The 23,950-nt window shown below is 33.9% G+C and overlaps 2 protein-coding genes and 1 non-coding gene across 6 annotated transcripts; all 3 read left to right on the forward strand.

Moving 5' to 3' along the window:
* The first annotated feature begins 3,799 nt into the window (after positions 1-3,799).
* Positions 3,800-8,076, forward strand: LOC126698491 (ABC transporter I family member 21-like). The gene is made up of 6 exons (XM_050395758.1): positions 3,800-4,020; positions 4,224-4,384; positions 6,359-6,410; positions 6,668-6,804; positions 7,120-7,206; positions 7,464-8,076. Exons 1-6 carry the CDS (start codon positions 3,876-3,878, stop codon positions 7,749-7,751), a joined length of 870 nt encoding a protein of 289 aa, XP_050251715.1. The 5' UTR covers positions 3,800-3,875; the 3' UTR covers positions 7,752-8,076.
* A 3,166-nt stretch (positions 8,077-11,242) lies between these two features.
* On the forward strand, positions 11,243-23,646 carry LOC126698492 (uncharacterized). 4 transcript variants are annotated; one of them, XM_050395759.1, is made up of 14 exons: positions 11,245-11,553; positions 12,234-12,596; positions 13,742-13,916; positions 16,175-16,258; positions 16,343-16,584; positions 16,695-16,905; positions 17,176-17,255; positions 17,526-17,610; positions 19,181-19,312; positions 19,409-19,522; positions 19,629-19,676; positions 22,374-22,458; positions 22,896-22,952; positions 23,106-23,646. In XM_050395759.1, the coding sequence occupies exons 2-14, from the start codon at positions 12,376-12,378 to the stop codon at positions 23,234-23,236; spliced, it is 1,665 nt and encodes a 554-aa protein (XP_050251716.1). In that variant the 5' UTR covers positions 11,245-11,553; positions 12,234-12,375; the 3' UTR covers positions 23,237-23,646. The 4 variants fall into 4 exon arrangements, with proteins under 4 accessions (XP_050251719.1, XP_050251716.1, XP_050251718.1 ...); XM_050395761.1 differs by lacking the exon at positions 11,245-11,553 and adding an exon at positions 11,623-11,768; XM_050395760.1 differs by lacking the exon at positions 11,245-11,553 and adding an exon at positions 11,897-11,985.
* Positions 13,981-14,080, forward strand: LOC126701327 (small nucleolar RNA snoR99). The gene has a single exon (XR_007647305.1). It is a non-coding gene; the product is annotated as a small nucleolar RNA snoR99 (small nucleolar RNA).
* Positions 23,647-23,950: the final 304 nt, after the last annotated feature.

The following is a 23,950-nucleotide window of genomic DNA, read 5'->3' on the forward strand; positions in this document are numbered from 1 at the left end:
GCCCATTTGCTTTCTTTGAGACCACTTATTATTTTGTGAGCTTGTGGACCATTATTCCTGCCTTCTTGGCCCAATGGTCTTTACTTTATTGTTTTCGTTCTCCACCTTCCTCATATTGTTAGGCTTCTTATGCTATTAGGCCCTTTTGTCAAAATTAGGCATCAACACTTCTTTAATGGCATGCTCTACCTCCATTTCTATTGTAATAATGATATATATATATATATATATATATATATATATATATATATTTGTAGGACCTAAGCAAGAGAGAGTTTAAGATACTTGCTGCGTTATTTCTCAAATTTTTAACAGCCAAAACAGCTTGCGGTATTGAAGGAATTACTGTCTTTGGTTGCTCTTGGTAAAGCTTAACATGAAAAGTGAATTTATGTTGTAAAGTTTTAGTTTAAAGTTTTATTATATATAGCCTAATATACATTTGTCTGTCAAATAGATTCATTGAGGAATTGAATTAATTATTAGTTTCAGTTGTTTTCAGACCCTGAAACTTTCAAGTGTGACAAAATAGTGTAGAAAATCTTCATTTTTTGTCCAACAACAACCTATCCTTGATGTAACTATTTAATATTATATGCAATGCAATATATGTATTTTATTTGCAATACACCTATATAAAAAAAATTTGCTACAACATATGTTCTACCTTTTAGGGAAAAAAAAAAAAAGGAAAGCATTGGAATCAATTGCTCATAAAAAAAGTATTTATTAAGTATTTATTTTAGAAGGTACTTATATTACATGAATTTTAATATATTCTAATGAAGTATGAAATCAGTAGGCATCACATTTGTAAGGACTGAAATTGGGTTGATCCCAAAACCGGATTGGGCTCAAACTCTAACGGCCCAAACAATAAATTTGTAGAGCGTGGATAGAAGAACTAAAGTTATCCCATAAGAAAAACAATTAAACTTAATGATTCAAGATGGTTTGACACAAATAAGATTATCAAATTTTGTCCTCGGAACAAAATAAGCGCTTTGTTTTATATGGTTTTCTCCAAGACAAAAATTGTATCAGAGTTCCTCTCCCGCTTTCAGTGCATTCTTCCAGGTTATATACTGCAATCTTCATGTCATCCTTACCACACACATGTATGCTAGATTAGGGGGATTCTTTCCTGTCCCATCCAACACTTCCTGGAACCATCAACCAGTAGCTGTAAGACTGCTTGATCACTATTCAGGCATCACTTCCACATTAATGCGGCCAGAGAGTTGGTTGAGAGGCAATTAATGCGGAGGTCACAGCCTTTGAAGATATTTGTCTACCTTTTTATCCTTATCCCTAGTCCAATGTCCTACTCTCAGCTGTGACGTAGCCTCGAAGTAAGTTCGTGATGATAAGGTACTCAGATTCCTCTCGGACACATGTTGCCAAGGAGACTTTTGTCCTTGGACACTTATTGGACCCATCTCACATTGCCTCTACTCCTCTCTTAACTTTATTCTACTCATAGCCTTATTTGGGCCTCCTCGGATGGTCCAACATCCTCAGATAGGGCCATAGGCCCAGTTAATACCGCTTTTAACAATACTTCCTAAGTAACTGGCCCCCACAACATTCTAATACCATAATTTTAAAAATAATTTTTTTCAAATCTCACTTTTAATAGTTTTCCTGTATATCGCATGGGTTAGCAACTAGTTGTTATTTAATTTGATTCTACTGTGAAAAATATAAACTCTTGATAATATCATATATGGAGTAACTTATGACAATATATGTTATATTACAATTTGTGCTATTTAAATGGACCAACAAAATTTTATTTAATTTTTCCCCAAAGAAATTTGTTTTATTTAATTTTTTCAAATAATTTTGTAAAGTGATTTATAACTATGTTTTATGTTGCTGTTATTTCGTGTCAAATTTGATTGTATTTTGTTCAATTATTTCCCTGTATGTTTGTGGGATTTAATGTAAGGGTTGAGTGTCAGAGTTTGGTGAAGAATTGTGAAGACAGTGAAGTTTGCGACTGGTTCGCGAGTGGACAACCAGCGAAAGGCCACGTGAGAAGCACATGCTGAAATTTGAATAGTCTTTTGCCAGACTGTATTTTGCAAGTCACTTCATGACTCAGGCCAAGTCGCGAGTGACCCGCGAAACTCTCTGCTTGAAACTTTTTAAAGTGTGTTTTTCTCTTTTTTTACCAACATTATATAAGCCCACATAACCCACGAAATTGTAAGGAGACTTTTAGAGAGAAAACCCTAACAATACACTTGAGAGTTAGAGACTGTAAACCCACAATCATCTACACAATTTTTCTTAGTTTTTCTCTACTCCTACCTCTCCAATTTCAAATCCTTGAAATGTTCTTAATTCAAACACTTACCTCACCCAATCTGAGTGTTGAGAGAAGTTTTGGTGCGTGGGAAGCATTGGAATAAGCCATCGATTGGTAGATGCAATTTGGAGCTAATTGCGTGATCTAGATAACTAGTGAAGACATGGTTTGGTGAAGTCTGTTGGTAGTTAGAACCTGGAGGGTTCAAGTACATTGGGTAGACTAAGCTTGGAGGGTCTTTTTGATATCATTGTACTCCAACTTTATTTACTAGTGGATCGATTTGGCTTGGAGAGTTACAAAGAGGTTTTTCGCCGAGTACTTCAGTTTTCTCTTCAATAACATGTCTCGGTATTATCTTGTGTTTGCATTTCTCTTCCCTTACTCTTTAAACTTTACTTTTATTGTTTATAGTATTTGCTTATGCCTTAGAGAATTGTTTTGGTTTCATTGCCTTATATTTATTCTTATTCCGCACTTAGTTAAGTAGGGTAAAAGCAATCTAGTTGTAAGTTTTAATTTTAGGGTTTAAACAAGCAATAGTGTTTTCACACTATTTGAACTTTCAAAATTTAATAGTTGGATTGAATATTTTAAGAGGTAGTAATTTGAGTTACACAACAACTATTTTATATTAAGTAAGACTTAGGTACAGTACTTAGGTGTTTTTTTTTAAGTTTTCCTTTTAAGATTCTGCCATGTTGATTTTTTTTCATGGGATGAAAGTGTATTTTTTAGTTAAGTAGCCACATGGCTGAACCTTAAGAGGGGAATCTAGGGAACATCACCTAAAATTTTGTGCTTAAGTTTTGTCCTTTAATATTTTGATTGATTGGTTGACAGCTGGAGATAGAGGCACTTTTTTTTTTTTTCTTTTTCGAAAGAGCTAGGGACAGAGGCTTAAACCATAAATGTAAGTAAGCTTTATTAAGAAAAAAGAAGAAGTAAGCTCTGGCTAACAAGTGAGGGTGAAAATGACCCACTACCACTATTTAGCAAAAAAATTAATAATTTATCACTGTTTTGAAAATATATAGGAATCTACAACCTTTTTAAAACTCGAGTTTGTAAAACTCAAATTTGCCATAAAACTCAAGTTCTTTTGAAAAAATATATTTTAAAAAATTTTGAAAAATTTTCCCATAGTATTTGAGTTCATAGAACTCAAGTACTAGGAAAACTTAATTTCGCTAAACTCGAATACTCCCAAAAAAAAAAAAAAAAAAAATGATAGACCACTATATTTTTTTTCAAAACAGTAGTAGGTAAAACAATTTTTTTTTTTTTTTTTTTTTTTTTTTTTTTTTTTTTTTTTTTTTTTTTTGAGAAAGCCTGCAACTAGTTTTAATAGTGCGCCAACTACCAACGAAACGAAGACCAAGCAACCCGGACACGACATGACATGCGTTGCCAACCAATTGGGTGGAAAGTCGAAAGTGTAATAAACAAATAAACTGATACGTGTACTATAAAATGACCTTGGAATTGAATCAACACACACTCGCATATTCATATATAGTGAGGTCCGTACTAGCACTCCATTTCAATTCGAGAGCCAAAGATGGCGGACGGAGGAGAAGAGAACAACAGTATCAGAGTATGTGGCATGCAATTCTCATACGAAGGCCAACCACCCATCTTCGCCGACTTCAACCTCAACATCCAACCCGGATCTCGATGCCTCCTCGTTGGCGCCAACGGATCTGGTAAATCAATCAATCAATCTTATCGCTTTTACTTATTCACTCACTCATTTTTCACCTCTGTAAATTACCCATTTGAGCATTAACTGGTTAGAGACAAGTCCAGGGGATTTTTCTTTTGAAAGTTTGCCTACTTTATCAAAAAAATAGAAAAAATAAAAATACCCAGTTGTTAAATTGTACTGGAAATTACTTATGTTGTGCAGGAAAGACCACTTTGCTGAAGATTCTTGCGGGTAAGCATATGGTGGGAGGGAGAGATGTGGTGCGTGTGCTGAATCGTTCGGCTTTTCATGACACCCAGTTGGTGTGTGATGGTGACTTATCCTATTTGGGAGGATCTTGGAGTAAAACCATTGGCTCTGCTGTGAGTTCTTTGACTATGCTTTTATACTATTTGTTTTTTTTTTTTAAAACACTATAACTCATTCATGATACAATTGTGTTTATATAATATAATGCTATTAATGAGGTGTCCCTGATTGAATTTAGCTTGTGGAAATCTATAATTAGACAAATTTTAATCCAATGAACATTGGACTCCTTTGATTTGGAGTGGACTGTCTCAAAGAGAATTACATTTAACGCTAATCATGTCTTGGGCTACTTGGAAATAAAACTGATTTTAGAAAGGTTGTACCTGGTGCACAAAGCTCCCCACTTTTGCAAGGTCTAGGAGAGGTGATTGGTAGGCAGTTACTTTTCTATTTGGAGAGGCTAATTCTTGGAAATGAAACCGATTTTATATGGAATTTTAAAAGATTATGGCACTCCGGAATCTTTAAAATTTGTTTGACTTCATTTATTTGGCATTGCCTAAGGTTTGAGGCTTTCACCTTTGTCTCTTAAGTACGACGCATACCAGGGTGTATGCCTCATGGCTGCATGCAAAATAAGCATATTCATTTAATTTGTGTCTAGCCAAGCCACAAAGCTTATTGCACAAAAATCGTAAATCTCAATAAGTCACTCTAAAGCTTTATCTAGGCCAAAAGCACTTTTATTTATTTTGTTTGAGATTTTCCTATGTGCCACTTGCTCTTGTATAGCTCTTTCTTCTGGCTAACATTTCCATCCATTATTTTAAGGGCAATGTACCATCATTCACAATTGTGTCTGATTCATAACTAACATATGTAGGTTCAAAAAAAGCTATAGAGATGAACAGGTACTACATATTAATAGAACATAGTTTATATAAGATTGTTGGCCCTTACCTCATATCTATGCTATAGTTTTTACTTTTAACATTGTTTATGTGAGTAGGCCTCAATTCATGGTATTTATTTGACAAAGTTGTACTCCTCAAATACCATATCAAAGTCCTTTCAAGGAAATGGGCAACGATGTCAGAGACAAGTTTGATTCATTTAACACAGCATGCACCACAAAAATGAAGTGAAATATAGAATTGAGATGCACATGTTCATATTTATGTGTTTCTACTTTCTAGCACATTTCCGTCTTTAGTTATTCAAGATAGAAAGAGAATAAGCTTTGTAGTTAGATTTTCCTTGTTACCTAGCTTGGTAAGACTTGGGTGATGATGATGAAGTTGATGTTATTTGTAAGAATCATATTTCTGTGTTGTCTTCATTGTCAAAAATGGTTTTTCCTAATAAAAAAATAATTTTAAATTTTAGTCTGGTAATTTGTCATTTCCATTTTCTAGGTAATTCCAGGTAATTAATCAATAATAATCACAACCATTATTCTATGTCACTTGCAGCAATATCAAGAGAATAGCCATTCTTCTCACTACTCCCCTATATAATTCAAATTTTCTGTGTGTGTGTGTGCACTCACTGAATACACTAAATACGTGCAATTACAAGAATCCTAACAATAGATCACATCTCGCATGTAGTTGTAGTATTATGGTCAACAAATTAATATCAATAGCAAACTAGTGTATTATGGATTTGTGTTTTTTAAGAGCAGATTTATCAATTAGTTATGTGAGTATGCTTTGTGCTTTTATAGTTACGTGTACTTGGGTTGTGCCCCTTTATGCTTTTTAATGATTTACTTACTTATCAAAAGGAAAGAAAATTCTATATGCTTGATCAGTAATATTCTATAAGATTGTCTAATTGAATTTTTCTCCTCTCTAAAATAAAAATAAAAACTTCTTTTATGCCTCTGATATAATGGAACCTATAGACTATTAGCCCGAATATGGGTAGTGTCACTGTCACTTCTTGTTTGAATGCATATGTACTGAACTCACTAGAAATATCTTATGAACAAACTCATCATGTGATGGTAAACTGTTTATGTTTTTACTACAATCACATGCATTTGTTATACTCTGAACAAAAATGTGTCTGCAAACATTCAGGGTGAGGTTCCACTTCAGGGTGATTTTTCTGCCGAACATATGATATTTGGAGGTGCGTAATAAACTGCATACCGGATTTCTCTTCTATTGCTGATAACCACTTTATAGATGTATAAACCCGTTAAGATCTTAGCAAATTGTATAGCAACACCTCTGCTGCTGCCTGATGTTTCTTTATGTATGTGCACATATGTCTGTGTGTGTGTGTGTAAAGATAGACAAATAGTCCTTTTCACTCTCCCTTCAATAATTTTAATCCTTTTTTTTATATGCAAAAGAATTGAGATTATACACTTTCTCTTTTGGCAGTTGAAGGGATTGACCCTTTAAGGAGAGACAAGCTGATTGATCTACTAGATATTGATCTGCGATGGAGAATGCATAAGGTATCTGATGGGCAGAGGCGTCGAGTCCAAATCTGCATGGGTCTTCTTCATCCTTTCAAGGTATTATGGAATCTTGAATGTGGAACTGAATGTTATTGATAGGGTTGTACCATCCTCATTCCAATGTTTATCATCATTGAAACTCATAATGATATTTATTTGCTCCCCCCCAAAAAGAAGAAAGTTTTTAACTTCTAAGCCCGCATTAGTTGCTCTCCTAATATTTCATTGTATTGCTTTGCTTCAACATGTCAAAGCCTCTACTCAATTGCCATATCATATTGCATTTGGGTTCTATCTTTGATGAACATTCAGTGATATGTTGTAGTGGTCCTACCTACTCCTAACCAATTGCTATCTATGAGACATCTGCAGGTCCTTTTGCTAGATGAAATTACAGTTGACCTGGATGTTGTTGCTAGAATGGATTTACTTGACTATTTCAAGGAAGAATGTGAACAGGTTTTCACTTGCTTTATATAAAATTCCATCTACATGCAAGCACACACCAAATTTTAAAACATGGAAACACTTGAAAAAAAAGAGGGAGACAGTAGACATTCTTAAAGGTCTGGACACATCAGTAAAACATGTGACAAGGAATTGTCTCATCTATTTTCAAGTCACTTATAGAAAGTAGAAACTATGGCACGCTTTAGATGCAATCATATATTCATGCAAATATATTATCTTTATTGATGTTGTCATATATTCTACAGAGAGGAACCACAATAGTATATGCAACACATATTTTTGATGGTCTGGAGACATGGGCATCACATCTGGCATACATCCAAGATGGTGAGTTGAGGAGGTCAGAGAAGTTATCAGAGTTTCATGAGTTGAAGAATTCATCCAATTTGCTTTCAGTGGTTGAGTCATGGCTCCGTGCTGAAACCAAATGTGAGAAAAAGAAACATGTTAACCCTCCTGCCCAAGTCCAGAAGACATCTACTTTGGGTACTTCTCCTTTTATGTCATCCAGACACATGGCATACTATCGTTAATCTTTCTGAAGTTTATTCTTTGTCTTATTGATCAAATAAACCTCAAAATAGGAATTCAATTCAAAGCCAAATGTAGAAGAGAAATGACAAAAGCTTTTAAGCAATATGTCAGCATTGCTCAATGCTGTTTCATACTTGTAAAATTCTTATTTTCTTGAGTGATAGTGTTACTTTTTAGTAGCTCCTACGGAGATTGGGGATATCAATAGCTATCTGATTTGTTGGCTACATGGCGAAGCCATAATATTTTCTGCCGCTGGCAGATAATAATGTATCAAATCACATTATTATTCATATTTGGCTACATTATTTTGGTTTTCGAGAATTGTTGTGATTTGCTGACATCATTAAGCAAGAAATATGTTTCCTGGTTTCTGTTTCATTTTGTACTGGTGAATTGCTTTTAGGCAGCCAAAGTGTGCAAAATTGTGATTTGATGGATGTAAGTTGTATTAAGACCTGCAATCTTTTTTGCATTTACCTCTTTTGCACCTGCACAGTATTGTTTCGTCAGATTTGAAGCTTTGGGAAAACTTAAGGCAAGACAATTGGAAAATTTAATTACAACAAACATGCAGTACATAAATACTAAGATTATATCAAGCAATACCTTGATATATTATTAAGCCTCAACACATTAGTTGTTATTCTCTACAGTTTACACAAAACCTCCTAGGATTGTCTATTGCTTCCCTTTGTCAAGTTTGAACGCAAAAACTGCAATAGTGTGGCTTCTACTAAGTAAATGGAGCTTGGCGGAATTCAATCACCTAATTTATGAAAAATTGACGCTATAGCTACCTTTAAGTTTAAGCCATAAAGCCATTGGTGTTTGATCCAGACTTGAGTAATATTTTCTACCTAGAATGTGAACTTTTAGGCTGGGAGAATTATATTCTTGAAGAAGTCATCACCCACAATGAAATTGTCTTTGATTTTTCATTTTAATTAAGGCCAAGCAGTGTTTGAGTTTGGTAGAGCCATTCATGCTTTAGTTGAAATTATAAACTCTTATCTTGACATCAAGATTGTGGAGTAGAGTCTACCTTTTCACTAAAAAAAAAGGATATGATTGTTTAATAGAGAATTTCAGATGGACTGAGAGTGAGAGCAACAAAACCCAATAATAAGACCATAATTACAAGAACACCAGACAAAAGGTTTGGGGGGAGAAATTGAAAAAAGCAGCTCTTTTCTTTGCTTATTTGTTGCAGCATTGATAATGTGATGATGGCTATGCTTCTCCAACTTCCTACACAACCACCACAATAACAGTAACAGTTCCCAATTGAACTCTTCATTACCAGAAATTTTGTCCATTTCATGTTGTTGGCTTTGGTTCTACATAATAATGGGGACCATGTATGTACCATTAAAGGAGGAGCAAATCACAAAATTTCCCAAAACCATTACCAAACAATGCAGCTTACAAAGAAAAATTCTATTTTTATTTATTTATTTATTTTTAATGTGGGTTTTTGTCAGTTTGTCTCTTTGAGTCTTTTGCTGCCATTTTTGAATTGGAATTGTTGATAGTTTGAGTGCTAAAGAACATTTACTTTTAAAGCTAAGGCATGGTCCCATTGACATTATGCCTGTACTCCAAGAAACCTCCCATTATGTCTTTGACGTTGCGTCTGACTTTTTCTAGTGGTCCTCTCCTCACGAGAAAGACGCGCACCCCTGCGATAAACAAAAGCCAATTCAAAATTTTTTTTGGGTCTGTAAAGCCAATTCAAAATTTGGTGCTGTGTTTGTGTTTTATTTCTTTTATTTGGACCCCAAGTTTAAATGAAAATCAAACAAACCAAAAGCTTTGACTGACATTTCTTTTTTGATGTTTTCAACGGAGGTATCTATGGCTTAAATCTCTCTTATAGTCGTAATCCTATTATGACTACCTAATAATCAGGAAACAAAAAAAAAAAAAAAAAATGAAATTCATATTATGAAAAGATAACTAGCATATCTCATTGTTCGTCTTATGAAATATAAATTCTAATTTATAAGATATTTTTGTTGTTGTTGTTGAAAAGTACCACTTTCATTTAAATCTTTTAATTCCCTCTAAACTTTTGCTAGTTGTGAGATGTGTGATATTTAAAATTTTAATATAGACTACACAAAATCAAATAAATACCAAGTATCACAAATTAAATTTAAAATTAAAGAAAATTGAAGGATTTATATGGAAGGATATTTTAGAAATAGACATAAGAAGATCAAAATAGGCTCAGTCCCATTGGGCCAAATTGCAAGTCATACAATTGGCCTCTCTCTAAGACAAAATTTTATAAGCCGAAACAACAATATCACTTTCTTAAAAAAAAAAAAAAAAATTATCACTTAATATAGAGACAATGGATTAGGCAGGTGCTTCCCAAGGGTGGTGGTTTAGGCACCTTATAATTATTTTAATCTAACTTCTGAATAAAATTTATTTGATTCTTGTTACCCCATGTGGTTGTCATTAACCAATCAAGCTCCTTTACCTTTATGCAATCATCAAGATAATTATATCATCCTAGAGATTTGGATAGCAGCTCTTTTATTTTTTATTTTATAATTTGAAGCCAAGTCAAGTTATATATGATGGTGCCGGTTTCTTTGGTTTGAAGATGTGTGTGTGAAATCTTAAAAGTGACTGTTTGAGAACTTCTTCAAAGAAAACAAATTTGGAACTTATGCCATATATTAAAAAATGGGATTTGCTACCAAGTGCCCTTAGGGCACTGGTTAATAGTCCATTTAAAGAAAGTTTTTATGGAAAATGAAAAAAAAAAGTAATTAATATTTTTACAACTTTTTTCATTTCCCATAAAAGTGGTATCAAAACTTTCCTAAAATGGATTATTAATGAGTGCCCTAAGGGCACTCGTTAGCATGACCCTTAATAAAAAAACCCGAGTTGATAGTGTTAAGAAATGTAGTGATTACTAAAAGATGACATGTGTCTGTTTTTCAGTTTGATTAGTATAATTATTGATATAATAACACCCTTTTTTAATACTAATTATCAACATTAACAGCTTTTCCCCTAATCAATAGACTAAACAAAGCAATCATGTCATGTGCATCATATATTAATAATATCTTAATAATGTGATTCAAATGAATTAAATACAAAAAAAAAATTAAAAAAAATAATCAACAATAAAGTAAAACAAAAGTTATTACATATCTTTATTCATAATATTTTCACAACAAATTTTAAGTAGTATATTATTATTGACTATTGGTGAGTTCAAATTAAAACCAATAATGATTTACTACTTAAAATTTGTTGTAAAATTATTGTGAACGTAACATTTCTTTACTACTGTTACTTCAAAAAATAAAAATAAAAATGTTACACACTGGTAAGCATATTTTTTTTTAAATAATTTCTTTCTGTTATTGACAATGATATGGTTTTAACAAAATTAACCAAACCAATCAAGTACAAATTCCCCACTCTCTCTCTCTCTCTATATTTGGGTCAAAAGTGGTGCGCAACACGCACAAATCTCCCCTATAGGATCAAAATCTCGTGTGAGATCGAAAGCACCAACAGAAATTTTTTATTTTTTTTATAATCTCTCACACACTCACACATTCAAATAATAATAATAATAAAAAAGAAAAACAAAATTTGTGAAAAACATAGAAGAAATTTAAAAAGCTAGGAGCCAAGCCAAGCCGAGCCGAGCTGAGAGAAGAGAAAACGAAGCGAATCCGACAATGGCGGAGTGACTGTCAAAATTTGATTGCTTTTTTGGGGGATGGGGGGGGTGGTGATCTCTTTAGGGTTCGCGGGATCACGGTATATGCTTTTCCTTCCCCATTTGACAGTTATTTTACGCTCTTCTCCGATTTCTCTCTCTCTCTCTCTCTCTCTGTTGTTTTCTACACCGTCTTTGATTTGTACGGCTTTGGATATTTTGAATTTTCTTCGTTTTTTATTTTTTGGTCCGCTAAATTCGTTACATTGTTGCTTTCTTTGTCTTGAAACTGCGTTGATTCCTCGGAGAAATTAAGGTATTTTAAGGAAATTTGAATTTTTATTTTTTTTGGTGTAAATAATGGAATTGGACGAATTCAAAGGAAAAAATTACATTTTGTTTTGTTTTTGTTTTTTGGGTTGAATTATGTTTTAAATAATGCAGATTACAGGGCTTTGGATTTTTTTTTTGGCATTTGAGGACAAATAGATTGGTGGGTTTTTTTTGTTGGTGATTGGATTTAGTATATAGAGGTATTGAATTATACACATATGGTATTTTTGAGCCATTATAAGGAAATTTGAACTTTATTTTATTTTTATATATTGAATTTTGAAGCATTTTGACTTGTATTTGCTAAATAACGGAATCGGAAGAATTCAAAGGAAGACATTTCATTTAATTTTGTTTTTGTTTGGTGGGAAATTTATTTATTTTTCGTTAAATTATGTTTGTTAATGCATGATTATACGTTTTCTTAATCATGTTTTTAATAATGCAGATTTCGTGCCATTGGATTTTTTTGGCATTTTGGGGACAAATGAATTGGTGGGTTTTTGGTGGTGATTGGATTTGGACTTAGTATATAGAGGCATGGAATTTATGTAGTATTTGAGTTAGCCATTGGGCTAGAAGAGAAGCGAATGGATTCAGCAAGGAGTTGGTTTCAGAAATTTCAACCACGGGACAAGTTGAGGGGTTCAACGAGGAAAAAAGAGTCTGGTGAAGAAGGGATTGGGATTTCAAATGTGCATGATGCAGAAGCACTTTCCAATGTCACAAAGCAGAAGGTTGCGGCTGCAAAGCAATATATTGAGAACCATTACAAGGAGCAAATGAAGAACCTGCAGGAGAGGAAGGAGCGGTATGGTTTACAACCTGTGAATAAATAGTTGTTAATTTTTTTCTTTCGGATATTAAAACACTTGGGGGCTGATTTAACTGTCTATAAAACAGAACAAATTGCATGTATCCATGGCCATTTTATTGTTTTAATTAGTTGTTTCTGTTCCTATTGTTAAGCAGGAAAAGTTAAATAGTTTAATGTGCTCTACTACATGGAGTATGTCATAGAAAACAACCTTACTTGACAATTGGTCTCAGTTTTATCAGATAATACTTGTATCAAACCTAGAGCCTGTATTGGCTATGTATTATATTTGTTAAGCATAGTGATTCCGCATGAAGCTGTATAATTTCCCTAGAAGCCTCCTCTCCTCCTTCATTGTTAGCAGAAAAATTGAACTTTTATCTGTAAAGGCTGTAAATGGTTGATAGGGAGTAAAAGGTAGAAGTAAATATAATAATCTCTCTCTCTCTCTCTCTCTCTATATATATATATATATATATATATTTGTGTGTGGGTGTGTAAATTGGTAGAAGTATGTTAAGGATTAATAAATCTTATTTTTCTTGGTAGCTACACTTTTTTTCTTTTGTTGAAAAAAGGGAACCTAATGCACAAGACTCCTACTTTTGTGGTTGGTTTGTTGTCTTACTCCAATTTTGGAAAGGCTGATTCCAGACTTGAATATGGGATGCCTCATCTAGGCTGAGAGAACTTGCCATTGCACTCTTTTTCTTCTTCCTCCTTATGTTACATTCTGGCTTCTTCAAGTGTGAAGGGACTATAGATTTTGATGTAGTCTTTATCTTAAGTATTTTAAGTAATGAGTGATTCCTTTATCAGTGCATCGATTGCCTGAATTGTATTAATTTGCATAAAGTGTTTCTTTTTTAATAAAGTATAACGGTGTGGCCAAGAGTTTTGTAGCTTAATTGGTACTTCTTGGTATTTCCAATAGAGACGTTTATGGTTCAAATTCCCCCCCATTGTTGTAACTATTGAATTATCAAAAAGTATAATGGTGTGGAATTTCCACTTTATCTCTGATTAATATATTTTAATAAGGTACTTATCAAAAGAACCATTTCATGAATAGTACTAGAAAGTTTGAAACTCTAGTGCTGGAGAGCTATAAGATTTCTTGTTTTACTTACCTTGAACAGACGAAATATACTGGAAAAGAAGTTGGCTGATGCAGATGTCTCTGAGGAAGATCAAACTAACCTACTTAAATTCTTGGAGAAAAAGGAAACTGAGTACATGCGCCTTCAGAGGCATAAAATGGGTGCTGATGATTTTGAGTTATTGACAATGATTGGAAAGGGTGCATTTGGAGAGGTATTTACTTTCTTAACTTAATATACTATGATCTCTTACATCTGCCCCTTTAGCTGTGTTTTGAGTGCTTTAGGGATGAAGAGGTCCCTCACATTAATCCATCTGATTCACTTTGTCAGCTGTCTCTTTAGTTGTCTTGCTGATCATTTTAGGGCGGTACATGCTCTCAATCTTATCTCTAATTTTTTACTTATCAAAATAATATTTTTGAAAGAGCTATTTATCCTAGTTTTCTACTAATTTTTTGAAGGATAATTATTATATTATAGTTCACGTTAAACTTATCAAAAATATTATAGCCCACATTATGAACAATCAAGCCTTTTAGTGATTTTGGGTTCTCAATCACAGTGCTGAAATCATTGTTCGTGAGAATTTTGTTTGAGTGGTCTTGCATCCTTAGCCCAAGTGAAATGCAATCAATTGTAGATTTATTGATTCTCTTTCTTTCCACTTGTTATTCTTGTGTAGTTTTTTAGGGGAACTGTGTACACACCGTGTACATTAGGTCTTTCCTCTATTTTTAATAAAATTTAATTACATTTGAAAAGAAAAAATTGTCTGGTTCCACAATTGGTGAACCATATGTGGCCTTGGTATTTTCACAGTCCCAATCCTATTCAATCAAACACTAAACACGAAGCATTTGTAGCATAGCTCCATATGCATGATTTGTTATTTGTCAATGAAAAATTTCTTACAATCTTGAGCATTCTGACCTGGCTGCTTTTTTGGTTGAGATATCGAGCTTCTTAAAAATGGAGAAAATATATCTCAACCTTAGCTTAAAGATTTATAGTTTATACACACACACATACACACACTCTCACACAGAGACATGTGAATATGGGGGGTGGGTTCTTTTATTTGCTATCTAGAATTACACTAATTAAGCTTAATTAAACAGACATGAAAGAGCTTATGTTGAAAGCTAGGTTCTTATATCCTTTTTAAAAGAAAGCATAATCTCTGTTATGGCTAGTAAAAGAAAATTCTATATAATGGAACACATACATTTAAGATTTCTATAAGTACACAATTTATGTATTCCTACTGTTGGACTCTTTTGGGGAGGGTGATAGTGATATTTTGTAGAAGGATATTTGGAGAATTTGTCCCTCTTGGATGTTGTTTATGGTGGCTTTTGTGCATGCTTGAGGTTTGGACCACATGGACACGGGGGCATAAGTCTTTAACCTGCTATTATGGGACAGTGATAGGTTTCTTAATCCATGGTAGAGCCCTACTGTAATTGGCATAAGAGTTTTTGTGGAAACAGTAAATGAGTGGTTAGGAAAGTTGTTTCTTTATGCTTTGTGGTGGCTTTGGAGGGAGAGACAAAATTTTTCTCTGAAGGAAGTGGGGGTTTCTGGTCAGAAGCTGAGGCTCAGGTGTCTTATCTCTTTTCTGTTGGAGTTTTGATTCAACTTCCCTTGTCTTCATTCTTTGTTGGATTTTCTGAATGCAAGTTTTGGGGCTTGATTTGTTGTTTTCCTTAGGGTTTCAATTTATATTATTATTATTTTTGGCGTGTGTACTTCCCATGTAGTTGCTTACATCCTCCCTTGGAGTTGGAGCATCTTGCAAAATTTATTACTTTTATAGAAGACAATGAGTCAGTTAAGAACTTCCATATGCCCAGAAAATGTAGTACATCTTCTCTTTTTCTTCAAATGTTTTTGTTCTTTTCAGTTTTGCAGTTATTGTTATTGTGTATACTTGTGCATCTCTATCTCTGTGTAGGACATGGGTGGGCTAGTGGTGGCTTTCATTAAGCTGCCGTCATTGTAATAGATGCATAACCCTAACACAATTAGGACTAACTACCATTAGGAAAAGAAAAGGACTTTCAAGAACTAAACAAGACTCAACTCCAACTTGGAAAATGAAATTCAACAATAATTAAAAAAAACAAGCTAGACTCACCAAAGACCTACTGCTCTTGACTCAAAACCACCCCTAACTTGAAATTACAGAGATACATCTTTCTTGTGAGATTAAAGTTGAATTCCAATATTGTATTCACTTCAAGCAATCAATAAGAGCAATTTTAAGAAAGAAGCTCGTCGATATAGCATAACTTAAGTTTCATTGTCTGGGGACTGCTTGAGATGTAGATATTATTGACCATGTTCTTTTTTCCCCCACTCCCTTTCTTTTACTTCATTGTCTGCTAATAGAAATTTTATATTGGTATGTGCTATTAAGTTGTAAGATTATAAATTATGCGTAGTATAAATTTGCTTTTTGTGTTGCAGGTTAGAATTTGTCGGGAAAGGAATTCAGGTCAGGTATATGCTATGAAAAAACTTAAGAAGTCAGAGATGCTTCGAAGAGGCCAGGTATACATTTATCAGACTTGCCAGGTGGTATTACTGAGGTTTTGTATGCTATATCTGTTGCCAATTGGCTTGTCATCCTTTTAGGTCGAGCATGTGAGGGCTGAAAGGAATCTGCTTGCAGAGGTTGACAGCAATTGCATTGTCAAACTCTACTGTTCTTTTCAAGATGATGAGTTTCTTTATCTTATTATGGAGTATCTACCTGGTGGAGATATGATGACTTTACTTATGAGAAAGGATACCTTGACTGAAAATGAAGCCAGGTTTTATGTTGCAGAAACGGTTCTGGCTATTGAATCTATTCATAAACACAATTACATTCATAGGTTTGTGCACTTATATGTCATGTTGTATAAATTTAATCTGAAATGGATCAGAAAATGTTATTTAATTTTACTGAAACATAGATTGAGCTAGCTTGTGTTATACCTTACAGGGACATCAAGCCCGACAACTTATTACTTGATAAACATGGACACTTGAAACTGTCAGATTTTGGACTATGCAAACCATTAGACTATAGTACATTGAAAGAGCAGGATTTTTCAGTGGGGAACAGCCCTAATGGGACTGCACAGAATGATGGGCGCCCAAAGCGCACACAACAAGAGCAACTACAGCATTGGCAAAAGAATAGAAGAACACTCGTAAGTTGTTTCTATTTTTATCTCTTTTTCCCTCTCCCCTTAAATCTGGCTCTCTCAAATAAAGTATTTACTCCTTTATGAAATAGTAGCATACTAATATAAACTATAAAGAGACATAATGTTGCCAGTTGCAACTTGTTTGGTGGTTTGGAAGATTTGTTTTCATGCATTGGAAGAGTTTCCATCTCCTTTAACGGATTTTTGACTAAATTTTGTGGTGATGGACACGATTTTTTATTTTGCTAAATCAGTTGATATTGGGCATTGTAGGCTTATTCTACTGTTGGTACACCCGACTATATTGCTCCAGAAGTTCTGTTGAAGAAAGGATATGCAATGGAATGTGATTGGTGAGTATTGTGTGTGTTCTCTAATGGGTGTTTGGATGTCTCATAAACATTAATCAGTTCAATTTTACATGCTATAATGGGTCATGTGCATCCTAGATTTCAGTTGATTTATTTTATTTTTGTGGCTTGGCTTTCACAATAGTTTCTATCTTTAATACTATGATCATACTATTATGGAAACTGGTTGTGTGTTTTTCAATGTTATGGGTTTTCTATATAAAATTTAGAGCAATTTAAATTTGACAAAATCATGTGATTATTGATGTGCAGGTGGTCACTTGGGGCTATAATGTATGAAATGCTCGTGGGTTACCCGCCTTTTTATTCTGATGATCCCATGACAACGTGTAGGAAGGTACACTTTCTTAGATTTTTTGTAAAATCTTTATGCAATATTTGCTTAATTTTCTTTCTTCATCACTGTGATTATGACAACATGCTTGTCAGTTTGCATTATAATACATTAAAGTCAGCATCTGATGTTGAAGTTTAACTGAAGTTCTCTGCATCTTTTGCTTTTGGATCCCTATGCCCATCTTCTACTTCATTGTCCTGTTACACACACCTTATGGACCTTCATGCTTCAGGCTTTTGGTATTCATTGGGTTACACCAGGATCGGTGGTGGGATTGTTATCTTGTTGGTATCAGTGGAATTTGATTCCAGGGTGCTTAATGTGGATGGTCGGGTTAGAACAAAATCCTCGCTCCTTTGAGAACAAGGAGAAGACGTTGGATGAGTTAAAGGTTTTATGCCAACGTAGTTTTTTTGAGTGGTCTCGTTGTTGGGGCTTTACTGATTCTTCGTCTCTTTCAGAGTTTATGTTTTCCCTTAGATTATCTTTCTGATCTCCCTCTCTATTCTTTTGTTGTTTGTTTTATTTGTTTCTTGTTGTTCATCATCATGAACAACTTGTACTTGTCTTTTTTTTCTCTCATTAATAATAGTTCTTGTATTACCTATCAAAAAAAAAGGAAGCACGGGTGTGTCATTTTGGTCTGCACACCTGCATCAAACTCGGCGGGTCGCACCGTGCGGCCTGGACGTGGCTGCATGTGCGTCCCCTGACCAAATTTTTTCCCAACATGGCCCGATACAGTCCGAAATGGTCCAAAATATGACCCAATATGGGCCGAAATACATATTAAAAAAAAAAAGCATTAATTTCAAACTTACCTTTTATTTGGTTTTAGTTTCAAACTTTTGATATTTTATTCTAATTTATGAACATCGTGTAATGGTTATGTATTCACTTTATTATCTACTATTGCTCTTAAATTGATGTATGTTTACTATTATATTAAAAAAAATGCTTAGCAATTATAGAAAATATAAATAAAAATATATTTAATAATTAATTACTAAAAGTATCCTGCCGCACCTGTGTCCTACTTTGTCAAAAATTACAGTGTTGTTGCACCACACCCGAATCCACACCCGTGCTTCCTATTTCCATGCAATGATAATGAGGCTGAGTTGAGTCAGTAGATTTATTTGATTTACAGTCCTTTGATTCTGAACAACTGAAAATTTGTATTTTATGGGGTTAATTATGAATTATGAATTTTGAGAATAATAGAAGATAGTAAGAGGATCAGAATATCGGACACAAATCATGCATAACTGACTCTACTGGCACAAAGTATAATTATTCCTCCTGCTGATTCTATAGTTCTTCTAAAATACACTAAAAAAGAAAAAGCATGTTTGGCTGCTGATTTACTGATGTAATGATATTTTAATTTGATTGCTTCTGCATGACTTGTCATACTGGATCCAGTTTTCATGGAGTTAGTAATGTTCCATCTCATATAAGATGGACACATGCAGGGAAGGGTGGCCAATTTTTATCTCTGTTTAATTTCATGTGGGTGCAAAAGAAATTTTATTGCCTTGATGTTACCATTCTTCCCTATGTTATGCAGATAGTAAACTGGAGAACTCATTTAAAGTTTCCTGAGGAAGCAAAGCTATCTCCAGAGGCAAAAGATCTTATTAGTAAACTATTGTGTAATGTAAACCAGAGGTTAGGATCAAAAGGCGCAGATGAAATAAAGGTGTTGTATGGTGTGTCCTTTTCTGAAATTTTTGATTTGATCCATGAGCTGGTTGCAAATAACAGGAATTACCTTTCTGCTTCTTTCTTTTTTCAGGCTCATCCATGGTTTAAAGGTATTGATTGGGAAAAGATATATCACATGGAAGCTGCATTTATTCCTGAGGTCAATGATGAGTTGGATACTCAAAATTTTGAAAAGTTTGAAGAGGTATAAATGTTTTTCAATTTATTCCTAATTTCGTGGAGCTACTTTTTTATGGCATCTCCCATTGCTAATCACACTTATTTTCTTTTCCACTTGCTTTTGGTTTCAGTCTGATAATCAGTGTCAGAGTCAACCAAAAACTGGTCCATGGAGAAAGGTAATTTTCTAGTATTACATGCTACTTTAGCTGTTCTTCATTCATTCATATGTAGTGTAAATATAGCCTTTTAATCCATCGGTTTGCGCAAGCATGAGGTATTGTCTATTCATTTAACCCTGTTGCCATGACATATTGGCCAAAAGAAATTAATCATAATGCAGGATCAATAAAGTAGAAGTCATGTAGGTTCTGGTCCGGTAGAAGTCCACTGGCACCTTGGCAGTTGCTTTATTGAAGAATGATAGTAGTACTTCCACACTACTCTTGCTAGGTCTACTAATGATGGTTTTAATTTGTTTTTATAAATGCTGTGTTTGTGAATTTAATTGAAGGGGCAAAGATAAGGAAGTAGGGTTTTTAAAGTTTCTTTCTCTAAGAAAAGCAATGGAATGCTAAGGGGCACTTGTTTAAGAAATTTGCGTCAAACTCTTAATGTCGTTTAAGAACTCTGGGCATTCTTTGCCCACAGATTAAAACAAAAGAAATACTCTTGGTACAAATTTTGTTTTGTTTTCATTTGAGAAACTTAGGCTTCAATGGAGATGGAAGTATATTTCTGCAATTTTTTCCTTCCAAATTACCAGGATGTTATGAGGGCAAGGGAACTCTTTTAAAGCTTGAACTTTTGCTGCCATTGGTCTTTGGATCAAGTGGTATCTCTTGCCATTTGATGTAACTTTTGTGAATTGTATTCAAATATAAAAGAAAATATTTAACTTTGTCAGAATCTTTTTTTTTTTTTGGGGGGGGGGGTAAACTACACACACACCCAGTGGGTCTTGAACTCACAACCTCACTCTCCTCCTAGCACTAGGGGAGGAGGCACCAATTGAGCTAGAGCTTGATGGCGTTGAAGTTGAAATTTGGAATTCAAGTACTACCTTGGGAGAAAGGGGAGATAGTTTGCTGAACATTGTGGAAGCTTAAAATCCTTGCTTCTCTCAGAAGCGACCTTTAACAAATTTGTTTCTCAGACATCACAGGATTATACTGAATAATATTTGGTCCAACAAAAGTCACATAATAGATATGATATATTCACATTGGTGCATATATTGATGGTCACAGATGTGATGTTTTATGCTAAACTCAGTTATTTGTTAATGAGCTTTAGTTCAAATGCTACTTCATTCCTTTATAAGATCAAGGTAGATGATGAGGTTGTGGGTTTTTAAACTCACCAAAGTGTAACTTACCAACAACAACATGCTTTGAAATCCCAAATTTTGGGGGTCAGCTGTGGATTCTGAATAGATTAGTTAGGGTCAGCCACATGTATTCTTGTTTTCTATTCTATTATATTTGAAGTCATATTCTCAGTCACTTCCTTAATTGATAAGTCATCTTTTATTACTTCTACTAATGTTATGCTACGTCATCCTCTATTTTTTATAGTTCTCTCAACTTGGTCCAACTCACTTTTTCTTACTCTTGCATTAATCGCTCTCCTTTGAACATGACCTAACCATCTTAAATGACTCATCTTTTCATCAATAGGAGGTATACCCCTCTCTTAAAGCAGATTTTCTCATTTCGTATCCCATCTTTTTTGTGTATTTCCACTTATTCTCATTCTAGCTACACTCATTTTATGAATATGTTGCTTCTTAATAGCCTAATGTTTGGTACTATAGAGCATAGCTGGTCATATAGTCTTATAAAAATTTCCTTTAGACTTAATAGGTATTCTATGATCACACAATATTCCTGATGCACTTCTCCACTTTATCCACCCTCCTCTCATGTTATGATTCACATTCTCTTTAGTCTCTCTATATTTATGAATTATTGATCCAAGATTTTTTTTTGATAGGTAAGAAAGTAATATTATTGAAAATAAAGAGAAAAAAGAATGCAAAGTGTTCATGATAATGAACAAGGAACAACACATAAACAAAGAAAAAAAAGGAATCAATAAACTAAACCAAGAGATAAAAGAAATTCAGTAAGGGAAGAACAATTCGAGAGACCCCAACACCGAAACCAATCAAAAAGTCCACTAGCACAGATCAATCAACTAAGCCAAACAATTCTCAGAATCCTCAACTAATCCACAACAAACAGCCTGGAACCAAATTCCAAACATCGGAATTATGTTTCCCATGCCATTGCTGCCAACTAAATAATGAGTCAGTAATAGAACCTGGCTCTTGCTCTTTAGTATCTCTTGGCCATCAAGTCTTACCACACCTACGTCTATATTTCTACTTTACTAAATTTACATTCCATGCACTCTATTTTAGTCCTGCATAATTGAAAGCCTTTAGATTCTATAGTGTCTTGCCAAATTTCTAACTTGGCAACTCGCTTCTAGTTTCATCCACTGAAACTAAAACATCTACAAAAAGCATAGACGTGTAACTTACTACTAATAATAAAAAGAATCTAGACTTGTTATTTGATTTCATAGTCAAGATTTGTTTCAATTGGGGATAAATCTTCTCTATTTTGATTGAAGAGCTAACTCAAGCCTGACTTCCTTGGGATTATGGAAATTTGAACACCCCTTTCATGTTTGCAGTCTGATAGCTTTGGGTCAATGCTTCATAGGCTGATGATTTATGAAATGTTTTGTATTTACTAATCTTAGCAAGATTTAGATTTTAAGTAGTTAATTCTTAATATTTGTATAATTTTTCTAAAAAAAATTTCTTGTCAACCTTTTCTTTTTGCACCTTTATCCTTTCTTTGCAGATGCTCTCATCTAAGGACATCAATTTTGTGGGTTACACGTATAAGAACTTTGAAATTGTCAATGATTATCAAGTGCCTGGGATGGGTATGTCTCTTTTTCTCTAAGTTATTTTTGTTAAGTGGGCTTGGTGGAGGTGTCAGTTCTGGGTATTTCTGTACATGTTTAACTTGTCTGACGAATAATGATATATCTTGTGTTGTGGAGGCTCTATGTGTCGTTGGATGTAGTAACAACAAAAGCCTTAGTCCTAAAACTTGGGTTTGTTATTCATCCTCAACCTGCAATTGGAAACATAATTCACTTAAAAAAAATTAATTAAAAAAAAAAAAAAAACTTACCAGTCTGGTTTGTTATTGGGAATACACTATACTGTCTGGTTGTCTAAATAGGCTGTGTTATCTTCAAACAACGTGCAGGAATGATGACTTCGGCCATTTTCTTGTGCTGGTTCTCTTGTATTCCTAATTTTTATTAGGCAAATACTTTTTTCTATAGCTGATTTTATTTTTCTTTCCTTGTAGCTGAGTTGAAGAAGAAAACCACCAAACCAAAGAGGCCAACTATCAAGTCACTTTTTGGTAGGCTTATTTATACCCATTTACACCTTTCAATAGTTGCACACATTTTTTTCTTCTTCTTTTTTTTTTTTAATTATCTAAAACAGTATTTATTTAGTTGATTGGCATTTTTATCCATGACTAAGAGTATTATATTTGTTTTTCTTACAACAGAAGGTGAATCTTTGTCAGATATATCTGAGGTATCTGAAACGTCTTCAAATCATCAATCTGTACATGGAAGTTTCTTGAACCTCTTGCCTCCCCAACTAGAAATATCTAAAAAACGGAATGAATCCCACTAACCCAGACAAGTTTCATCTGATGAAGAGCTCCAGTCCTTTAGTCAACTCATTTTGACTTTTAAGTAATGAGGTGTAATTTTTGGGTTCTGCATTTGGAGTCAAGTGTGGATATATCGGCTTGGAATTTGAGGTTTGTTTGAAAACTCAAGCTTTAGAGTGTGAAGAAAGGCTGCTGGTTTTGAAGCAACTAATCAGATTTGAGCCTGCTTGGATAAGAATCCCATTAATGATATAAAAAGGTTAAAGAAAAAATGAAAAGTAAATACTAATTCGTTACTATTGACATGTATTTGGCTGTTTTTTTTTTGTCAATGTGTTAAATGCTGTACAAATACACTCCATCAACTCATTTCCATGTAAACGTTGTGTATTTTTATCGGATCTAATGATAACAAAGTATATTTTTTCCTCGTACAAGCTGTTTGATCGTATGCTTTTTGACACGATTGTGCTGGACAACTTGAAGTAGTCTTGTAATGAAAAATGTGGGGAGGTTTGTATTGTTCATAAAGATGCTGGTTAGCTCCTTTTGATGTGTTATGCTTCCAAATTCATTATCGACACTTTTGTTGGCAGTGAATCCTTTTTGTAACAAGGCAATGTACTCAATGAGAGAAGAAAAAGGGAGAAGGGGGAAACAACAGGAAAAAGACGGTTATAAGCTTTGATTGACTCTAGATTATGAGATTACCATGATGTTTCTTCATCTTCAAT

The sequence above is a fragment of the Quercus robur genome, chromosome 9 (assembly GCF_932294415.1).
Source record: "Quercus robur chromosome 9, dhQueRobu3.1, whole genome shotgun sequence".
Lineage (NCBI taxonomy): Eukaryota > Viridiplantae > Streptophyta > Magnoliopsida > Fagales > Fagaceae > Quercus > Quercus robur.

Bases quoted from the DNA above. Each gene is read 5' to 3' on its own strand.
- LOC126698491 (XM_050395758.1), top strand. From the start codon at position 3,876: ATGGCGGACGGAGGAGAAGAGAACAACAGTATCAGAGTATGTGGCATG. The intron at 6,805-7,119 runs GTATTATGGAAT...AGACATCTGCAG, and splicing joins GTCTTCTTCATCCTTTCAAG to GTCCTTTTGCTAGATGAAAT. The intron at 7,207-7,463 runs GTTTTCACTTGC...TATATTCTACAG, and splicing joins TCAAGGAAGAATGTGAACAG to AGAGGAACCACAATAGTATA.
- LOC126698492 (XM_050395759.1), top strand. From the start codon at position 12,376: ATGGATTCAGCAAGGAGTTGGTTTCAGAAATTTCAACCACGGGACAAG. The intron at 13,917-16,174 runs GTATTTACTTTC...TTTGTGTTGCAG, and splicing joins GAAAGGGTGCATTTGGAGAG to GTTAGAATTTGTCGGGAAAG. The intron at 16,906-17,175 runs GTAAGTTGTTTC...TGGGCATTGTAG, and splicing joins AAAAGAATAGAAGAACACTC to GCTTATTCTACTGTTGGTAC.